The sequence below is a fragment of the Vigna angularis genome, chromosome 6 (genome assembly GCF_016808095.1).
Source record: "Vigna angularis cultivar LongXiaoDou No.4 chromosome 6, ASM1680809v1, whole genome shotgun sequence".
Classification (NCBI taxonomy): Eukaryota; Viridiplantae; Streptophyta; class Magnoliopsida; order Fabales; family Fabaceae; genus Vigna; species Vigna angularis.
In genome coordinates, this window is record NC_068975.1 from 29,157,756 (window position 1) to 29,167,435 (window position 9,680).

The 9,680-nt window shown below is 36.3% G+C and overlaps 1 protein-coding gene across 1 annotated transcript; it reads left to right on the forward strand.

Annotated features, from left to right (window-relative positions):
• The first annotated feature begins 692 nt into the window (after positions 1-692).
• Positions 693-7,016, forward strand: LOC108342088 (probable ribose-5-phosphate isomerase 4, chloroplastic). The gene is made up of 9 exons (XM_017579794.2): positions 693-968; positions 1,486-1,613; positions 3,302-3,371; positions 3,667-3,771; positions 3,870-3,965; positions 4,046-4,102; positions 5,795-5,912; positions 6,005-6,071; positions 6,536-7,016. The coding sequence occupies exons 1-9, from the start codon at positions 807-809 to the stop codon at positions 6,606-6,608; spliced, it is 876 nt and encodes a 291-aa protein (XP_017435283.1). The 5' UTR covers positions 693-806; the 3' UTR covers positions 6,609-7,016.
• The last annotated feature ends 2,664 nt before the right edge of the window (positions 7,017-9,680 follow it).

A 9,680-nucleotide genomic window follows, 5' to 3' on the forward strand; every position in this document is an offset into this window, starting at 1 on the left:
GACTTTTATTTTCTTTTTCAAATTTCTTACATTAAACAGTAAGAAGACAACTTAAACTATATTTTTAAGAATTTATATTTTCTATAATTAAAAATATAATAATAACTTAAATATATTTAAAAATACAAACCTAATACAGACTAAAAATAACATTTGCGTTTTTTATAAGTATGAATATCTACTTTTTCCTTTTCATTTTTAGTTTTTTTTTTTTACAAATACTTCTCCTTTATTCATGAATTTCATTAAAATTATGAAATATAAGACACTAACAAAATGCTGACTCATATATTCATGTTCATTAGAACATAAACAGTATATATAACTTCATTTCAACATGCAATAGTTGTAAAATAAAAATAAAATCCCGGTAAATATAACAAATTAAGTTGTGGCAAATTGGATATCTCTGCAAAATAACAAAGTTACCCACAAAAATATGAATGTTAAGTAAACTTTTCAATATTTAGTTAAGATCTAAACAGAAACAAATATAATTAAATATTTTTTATTTCAATTTTAAACAAATAAAAACTGGTGACTAAGAAATGTTGATACATATAATTTCAAATGGACAATATAATTTTGCTTTTGAAATTCCCATGGGAAGAAAATTCTGAGAGATTATAAGTAATTGAAATTAACTGCCAAATATAATAGAAAGTTAAGGGACAAAAAATAAATGATGTGTGAAATTTCTCTGCTATTATCGCTCATATCAGTTAGAGTAGAGTGGCCATAATCCCTTATCCATTATCACAACCTTAAACTTTGATGAAATTGAGGAGATTGAGAACTGAAGAGCAATGGCTTCAGTAGCTTCATCTTCATCCTTTTCCACAAGGCATCTTCTGCGTTCTCCCACACCTCGGTTAGGCAGAAGAAGATGCAGACCCAATTTTCTGAGGATGGTCACTCGCTCCTGTCTCGATGACAGTTCTGCTCTCCTTCAAGCAGCGGAATACACTGTATGAACTATGAATTCATAGTTACCATTGTCTTCAATTTTCAAAATTTGTTCACTCAATTGCATCTTTCTAAGTGTGATCGATATCCTGTTTTTCATTCTACTCAATAACTACAATGATCTTTATAGTAGGGTTTTTATTTTATTTATTTACTTTTTTTTTTTAACTTGCCTTTTGATAATGTTCACAACACCCATTTTGTTATTTTGTGTGAATTAGTTGACCAGAGGGTGAAATGAAATGTACTTAATGGTTCCCATTGTATGTGTATTCATTATTCAAATTTTTTCAAATTTTGGTTTTTGCATCCATGTAAGGAAAATAAGTTCACTTCAATCAATGATGATTATGCCAATGCCAGCAAAAATTTCTGCTTTTTTTTTTTTCTCAAACAGCTTATATATTTGTTAAAAAATTGTATTTCTTAAGTGTCAAATGCCCCCTTTATTGCGCTTGTTAATTGTCCATGTTATTGGGAGATGAATGAATTTTGTAGGCATGTCTTGTTGTTTTGTAGGTGGATACATACGTAAAAAGTGGCATGGTTGTAGGATTGGGGTCTGGTCATGCTTCTGGTATGGCCATTCAGCATTTGGGTCGCCAGCTTCGTACTGGTAATTTGAAGGATATAGTTGGGATTCCCATGTGAGCTCTTCCTCCATTCATATCTTTTTCCCTTCCAGATAAAGTACTATGCTATATATATATATATATATATATATATATATATATATATATATATATATATATATATATATATGTATATATATATATATATGTATATATATATATATAGGTTTAATCCTTTTCGACATCCCTATTTATGTACGAATGTCTCAATTGGGTCCTCGTTTTCTAAAGTGTATCAAAATGGTCCCTAATTTTGAAAATCGATAGCAATTGAGTCCTTTCCGTTAAGTTGACTGAACGGCGTTAGAAAAATTGCTGAGTGGATGCTGAGATGACGAACGAACGCTCGTCCACCAGCGAACGAACGCTCGTCCACCAGCGAACGAACGCTCGTCCATCAGCGAACGAACGCTCGTCCATCAGCGAACGAACGCTCGTCGACCACCGAACGAACGTTCGTCCAGTGTGGAACAAACGGTCGTCCAGCAGTAAGAGGTCGACGAGCGTTCGTTCTCTGGTGGACGAGCGTTCATTCGCTGGTGGACGAGCGTTCGTTCGCTGGTGGACGAGCGTTCGTTCGCTGGTGGACGAGCGTTCGTTCGTCATCTCAGCATCCACTCAGCAATTTTTTTAACGCCGTTTAGCCAACTTAACGGAAAGGACTCAATTGCTATCAATTTTCAAAATTAGGGACCATTTTGATACACTTTAGTAAACGAGGACCCAATTGAGACATTCGTACATAAATAGGGATGTCGAAAAGGATTAAACCATATATATATGTATGTATGTATTTTAAATTATGCTAGGTTAAAGTTGAAGTTTAACTATTCTTTCTAACTTTTCACTACTTCATTGATATATAGACGGTTACGTACCTGAGTACAAAACCTAACCAGAACAACCTCTCACACACTCACAACACTTAACAAAACAATGAAGGAATGATAATGGAAGAATGAAACTCTTTTATTGATAGTAATATCTGAATAAACAAAAGTAAATAAAGATAACTCGAAGCATAACCTTCCTCACACTGTCAACAAAACTCAATAATCAAAAGTATGCCTTCAACCATAGCTTCTCGGCTTTATTTATATTAAATATTTCCCTAGAATATAGTTCTATTTAGTATAATTAACTTATACTGAATATTTTTCAAGGATATAGCTCTAATTACTGTAATTAACTTGTACTTAATATTTCTCTGGGATATAGCTCTAAATATTGTAATTATCTTGAATATTTCCCTAGGATATAGCTCTATTTATTATAATTATTACTAAAAATTTCTCGCCTATCCTAACTATTGTACCAGTTAGGATAGTCACTCTTCAACCAATCGGCTCGGGGTCTTTGCTGCTTCCCATCGCTCTGCTCGAGCTCTCACCGCCTTCGGCCGTTCAACTCAACTCGTCACCGTCTTCCACCATTCGGTCTGACCTTTCCCCGCCTTCCACCATTCGTTTGGCCTCTCCCCGCTTTCCACCGTTCGGCTTGGTCTTCCTCCTTCCACCATTCGGCCTTCTCCTTCTCTCCTATACCTTTTTCTCTCATATACCTTCCAACCCCTAACATGGACATTTTTCTATTCAATGCAAAGATTAGGCATTTCTATTGTGTTAAAGCATATTGCTTCTAATTTGTGTGTCAAGATGATAATTCCACCAAATCACTTGAGATTGATGCATTGGTTTATGCAGGTCTGTTGCAAGTGCAAGTGAAGCTGCAAAGGCTGGGATTCCATTGGATACCTACCAAGAAAGTTCTAAAGTGTGAAAAAAAATAGTGATTTTCTACATTTTCTTTTAATGTTGAGTGTTTCTTGATTTAGAGGAATCTTGGATGATGCCAGAAATTATATCCTTGTATGCAACCCTGGTGAAGATTATGCAAGAAAAAAACAAAATAAAAAAGGTCTATCATATATGCATAACTTTGAAGAAATGAAAAGAGAACAAAAGTAATGCTGGACTGTGTCGACTGTGAAGTTCGGTGCATTTTGATTTTATTTTGTATAAGACTGAAATATTTCTTATTGTAGATTCATTGGCTTACTCTGTTGTAGATTGATTTTGCATTTGATGATGCTGATGTCATAGAAGAAGGAACACTTGTTGCTATCATTGGGCGACGGAAATTGCAGAGTGGGGAATCCATAATCCAGGAGAAAGTGAGCTGCTATATACGATTTTTCTCTGTATTTATTTGTGGAGATTAATTATCTTGTGTTAATTGGTTTCTCCTTTTTTGTTTTTGTTTTGTTTGCAGTCTATAATAAATGCCTCCAATAAACTTGTGTTCATTGTTGAAGAAAACCAGTACAAAGGTGGTCTGGAAGGTTCTATTCCAGTTTTAATTCAGTCTGTAAGCAGCTATGCAAAAGATTAGTTTAGTGATTCTTTCTTGTGTATATTTATCTTTAATACTCAAAATTTTCCTTTCAGCTCAACTGGATGGCTACTGCTGAAGAGATTGATGATATGTTTTTGGGTGATGCTGAGGTTTATTCTACATTACACTTTTGCCGACTTTTTTACAAATGCATGCAATAAAGAATGTTTTATGAGTTTGCTTTCTTATCAACTTAAAAAATGATGCTGACATAAGGATCTTATATGTTTTTATAGATTCATGGTAATTTGACACGATTTGCTTTGTTGATGTGTATAGACATGTAACTGGGTATTGGCTGCTTTATTAAATGATTTAGGATTTTGTAATGATCCACAACAACAATTCAAATCTTTTTGCCTCTAACTGGGATTTGCTCCATAAGTCAAACATAGCATTGTGTTCTTACCTTAAACAAATCGTTGGAGAAGCTTTTAATTCTAGATCTTTTTTCAATGGTTGCACATAATAGTCTTTCTTTGTCTACTTCTACCTTTTGATACTCCATCTAATTGGTTCTTCTAATGGAGCTTTATTGCCTTTTTCCTGACATATCCTAGTCATATGCTACCATTTTTTCCTCAATAGATTTTTCTCTCAAATATCTTCGCTTCTTATTGACCACTTTATCTTATATTTTCTTTTATGAAATCACATCTTAGTTATGATCTACTATTTTGTGTAGATATGTTGTGTATTATCATCCAGTCATTTGCTATCAGAAAAGTTTGATTGTGAAAACAATTACATGAGAGGTTATACTCTTTTAGTAACATGGCAACACATGATAGGAGGATACTGTAATAAAGTTTTAAAAGCAGAGGATCAAAATTAAAGCAATATTTATTAACCTGCTTTCTGGAGGATCGAAGAATTAAGTTAATACAAAGATGTAGTCATTGGGAACTCCCTATGTGATTCACATAGTCAATGAATATTTCCCGTGTTTACTATGCAGCCATTTTTTTTTTCATTATAATGTTTGTCAAGACTAGAAAATCGCTGTTTATCCCCAAATAATCTATAAATTCAGCGTTACCTCATAGCAATTAGCAACACATGCATTACCCTTTTCCATGCCAGTGAATCGACAGAAAAGGATAAAAGTAGTTGGAACAGTTCGATTATCCTAGAAATTATTCAGAACATACAATTACAAAGTTTCTGATAGAACTTGACAATCACACAATGCTAAAGGATGATTATTTGTCTCTGAAGAAAACTGATGATACAGACATCAACATGAACAGCCTTGCCAGGGAGTCCTACGATTATGTAATAGATAGTTTACATTAATTAATTCTAAAACGTGTCCAAAGACAAACATTTCCTCTTTTTGAGAAACTAAACCTTCCAGGACTTAATATTAAAAAGTTTTGAATTGCGGGATTATGGATCAGAAACTAGAGTAAAAGAAGTACTAGTATAAGAAAAAGGACCATAAAACATCCCGTTTTCCCCGAAAGGTAAAGCAATTACATAACAAGGTTTCTAAATTACCAAAGGAGAATGTAATGCCAAAGTTTTTGGCCAGATGTTTCTTCTTTGCCATCTTTTAAGGGAAATAGTTGTTTTCTTGACTTCTATTAGGGTGCTAACATATGTCTTATCTAGGTTGGTTTATAATATGGACATAAAAAGGGATTGTTAAACTCTTGAGTTTTCGTTTATTTCCTGTATATTTTTCATTTGATCAAGGACGTTTTCCTATGCTCCTCTTCCTATTTCTCTTCATTCTCTTAATTATTTTATTGAGAAAATTATATTTTGTAATTGTATTTATCACTTCTTTGTAAATGAAGGTCTGGAGAAGACCATCGATGGGGCAAGCAGGTCCGTTAGGAGGTGAATTTCCAGTAGTCACCAGGGAAGGGCACAACATTCTTGATGTTATCTTTACATCTCCAATAGAAAACCTTGGTAAGTTCTGCAAGTGTTATATTATATCTGTTTCAAGTGATAAACCTTAGTATTTGTGCTGGACCGTTTAACTGACTTAGTATTACTTGCAGCTGAAGTAGCAAAAAGCCTTGGTAAAGTTGATGGTGTTGTGGACCATGGTGTTGTATCTAAAATTCCGTTAGTTTTCTCTCTTCACTTTTATAATCTTTTAAATAAGTAGTTGAGAGTCACGCTGGTTGAGCTTTAAGGTAGGGTATAGGACATATAAAACATCAAATGATTCACTGTTAGAATTTCATTTCCCTTTCTCAGTCTGTCAGTAATCAATGAAACAGAAGTGTTTGACATGCACTTCAAATAATCTTACAAACTCGTTTGTTGTTTTCTCTAACAAAAGTGTTGCAAAGGGTATAAGTTTTTAATAACTTTCAGTTCAGAGCTGTAGTTTTTGCTTTAAGTGCACCGATTTTAGTCCAGTGAGTAAACTGTAATCATGGTCAACATCTTAGTCACTTTATAAATAACAGTCTCACCAAATTATTATTGCATTGGTTCTGTCAGTAGCAAAAAGCATTGGAAAGTGGTTTGCTTGAAAATATCGACTCAGTTATTTCTATTGTTATGATGTGAATGTGATGCAGATGCACAGTGGTAATTGCTTCTCAGAATGGGCTGAACATTTTGGACAAATTGACAGCAGATATAGTGGGTTAGATACAGTACTAATAGCTCTGTTTCTTACCTTCCTCTCTTTTTCATCTGGCCACAGATATTTATCATGCAAGAAGATTAATGAGTTGTTATATATGACTGTATCACTAACCATCAAAGGAAGCTGAGGGTTACATGTGCTGTATTATATATGCATGAAGCTATTGTTTTGGTTTGTATTTTCCATTTCCAAATGGTTCCATAGTAAGGCTGAGGTGAGGCTGGAGAAATTATTGCTGATAAAAAAAAAAAAAACTAGTCTCCAGCCACAGCATAAATTGTTATTCCAATCGATACTGTTTTTCAACATATGGATAATCTGTGACATTTTGTATAATTTGTACTGTATTTTTAACACCTGAAGTCTTAAATTCATAACACTTTATAAGACTGTTATAATAGATTTAGCAAGTTTACTAAGTGGAAGAAAGTTTAAATTATCATTAGAGAATGTACCAGGGAGTGCAGGACGCCGTACGGAAATAGACGGCGCCATGAGTAGAACAATCCGCCCAATGTGGAACGCCCACCCGAAGTGGAACGTCCGCCCAATGTGGAACGTCCGCCCGAAGTGGAACGTCCGCCCAATGTGGAACGCCCACCCGAAGTGGAACGTCCGCCAAATGTGGAACGTCCGCCCAAAGTGGAACGTTCGCCCAAGGTGGAACGTCCGCCCAAAGTGGAACGCCCACCCGATGTGGAACGTCCGCCCGAAGTGGAACGTCCGCCCAATGTGGAACGTCCGCCCAATGTGGAACGTTCACCCGAAGTGGAACGACCGCCCAATGTGGAACGTCCGTCCGAAGTGGAACGTCCGCCCAAGGAGTGGACGTTCGCCCAAGAGCTGGACGTTCGCCCAAGAAGTAGGACGTTCGCCCAAGGACTGGACGTCCGCCCAAGAGCTGGACGTCCGCCGCCCAAGGAGAGGACGTTCGCCCAGAGTAGGACGTTCGCCCAAGGACTGGATGTCCGCCCAAGACCTGGACGTCCGCCCAAGGAGTGGACGTTCGCCCAAGAGCTGGACGTTCGCCCAAGGATTGGACGACCGCCCAAGGATTTGACGTCCGCCCAAGAGCTGGACGCCCACCTAGGGTAACATCCCTGACCGACCATCATTCCCAACCGACGCACTTCGCTGATTACACGGTTAAATGCTAATGACACATTAAGTCCTTAATGAAGATTAAGGTATTATTGGGCCGTTTCCAGGCCCCCAAAAGGTAAAGGCCCATTACGATCAGTATAAATAAAGGTCTCAGGTATGATTTCTAGACAGATTGCTTAGAACGCAACTCATGCATGCATTATTCAACGCCCTGTCATATTACTGACTTGAGCGTCGGAGTGCCTTTAGCAGGTACCCGGCCCCTCCCCAACTGGGAGGGTGGAGCAGCGCTAAGGGGAGGGAGGACGCCCGCCCAGCTTGGAGCAGAAAGCGAAGGATCATCCGCCAGGAGGGAAGGACGCCCGTCCAGTTTGGTGCAGAGAGCGAGCGTCCGGATTGGAGGACGTCCGCCCGGTTTGGAGCACAGAGCGATCGTCCATCTTGGTTCCGCCCGCCAGTGAAGCTTGCTTCGGTTCGTGGGATTTGGCAGTGGTCGCCCGGTCCATGCATCTTCGCCGCCCGCCCGTCCGTCTTCGACAGTAAGTTTGTACGTTTTAACAGGGTCCGTCCGGATCCAGTCGAAACAGAGAATAATAAGATTTTATTTTATTGATTTATGGTATTATAATACAATAAAAATTCTCACTACAAAGAACACTCACAACCTTTCAGTACAAACTCACAATACACAACCTTTCTCTCAATTTCTCTCCTTTACCGTGCACACGACACAAACACTTATTTTCTCTTTCTTCCACACACTCTCACTTAGGCTGTGTTCTTTTGGGTAGATTTGGGAGAGATGATTTGAATGGATTTGAGTGGATTTGAGGATAATTTTTTAGTTGTTTTTTTGAGTGGATTTGTGAGTAATTGAGAGTGGATTTGGAAGTAAAGTTTGTGAGAATTAGTGTAAGATTTGATTGATGTGATAGACTTTAAAAATTAGTTTAATTGGTAGAATTTAAAGATTACCAAAATGCCCCTAGTTATAAAAGTAATATAAAATGTTATATTTAATTATAAAAATGTTTATAAAGAAAAAAAAATTATGAATAATTTATAAAATTAATGTTTAAAAATTATAAAAATTAAATAATCAACTTATTTTTAATAAATTAGAAAATATAATATACTTAATTTTATTAAAATGTACATTTTTTAAATTATAATATTAAAATAATTATAAAAAAAATTGAAAAATATATATTGCGTAACCGGTTACGCGTTCGCGTAACAGGTTACGCGGGTGCAAGCAAAATTCATTCTTCTCTGTAACTGGTTACACTCTGATGTAACCGGTTATTTTTGGTTAATGTATGGAAGCAAAGATGGGTATATACGTCTTTTCGTCGTAAATCATCGCAAATCCTCTCACATTTGCGAGATGAGCTGAACAGTGGAATCCCGCAAATCAGCGAATATCCATCTTACCAAATCCGTGCAAATCCATCAAAACGAACGACCTTGCTTTTGGAAATCCATTCGCGGTAATTCACGTGAATAGTGTTTTCCCTCCAAACGAACACAACCTTAGTTTTCTTCTCTGCACCGTGCCATTCCCTTGCATATTCCTTGCCTTTTTATAGTTGAAGAATACCACAACATCCAAAGAAGAAAACGATGCATGGTCCAATTCTTAATTACTTTCGGTGGTACCATCATTTCTTCCTTCTATTATTATATTTCTTTCGGTGGATATTATCTTAAAGGAGACAATTTACTTTTAGTGGTTTTAATAACTGCATGTAATTTGACGGATGTCAACTTCCATGGATCCTCGATTCTTAAATAGATGTCAACATTCATGGACGAATATCGACATCCGTTTGTCCTTCAATAGATTTGATATTTATGTGCGGATGTTGACATCCCTTTAAGAATCAATACATATTCACATCCGTTTAAATATTACTCAATGATAAAAGAGGAATAAAAAAATACATGGAGAAGCGTGTGATAGTAGATGG

Coding starts and splice junctions, on each gene's coding strand:
- LOC108342088 (XM_017579794.2), top strand. CDS start 807: ATGGCTTCAGTAGCTTCATCTTCATCCTTTTCCACAAGGCATCTTCTG. Junction 3,772..3,869: donor AATCCATAATCCAGGAGAAA/GTGAGCTGCTAT, acceptor TTTTGTTTGCAG/TCTATAATAAATGCCTCCAA. Junction 6,072..6,535: donor GGTGTTGTATCTAAAATTCC/GTTAGTTTTCTC, acceptor AATGTGATGCAG/ATGCACAGTGGTAATTGCTT.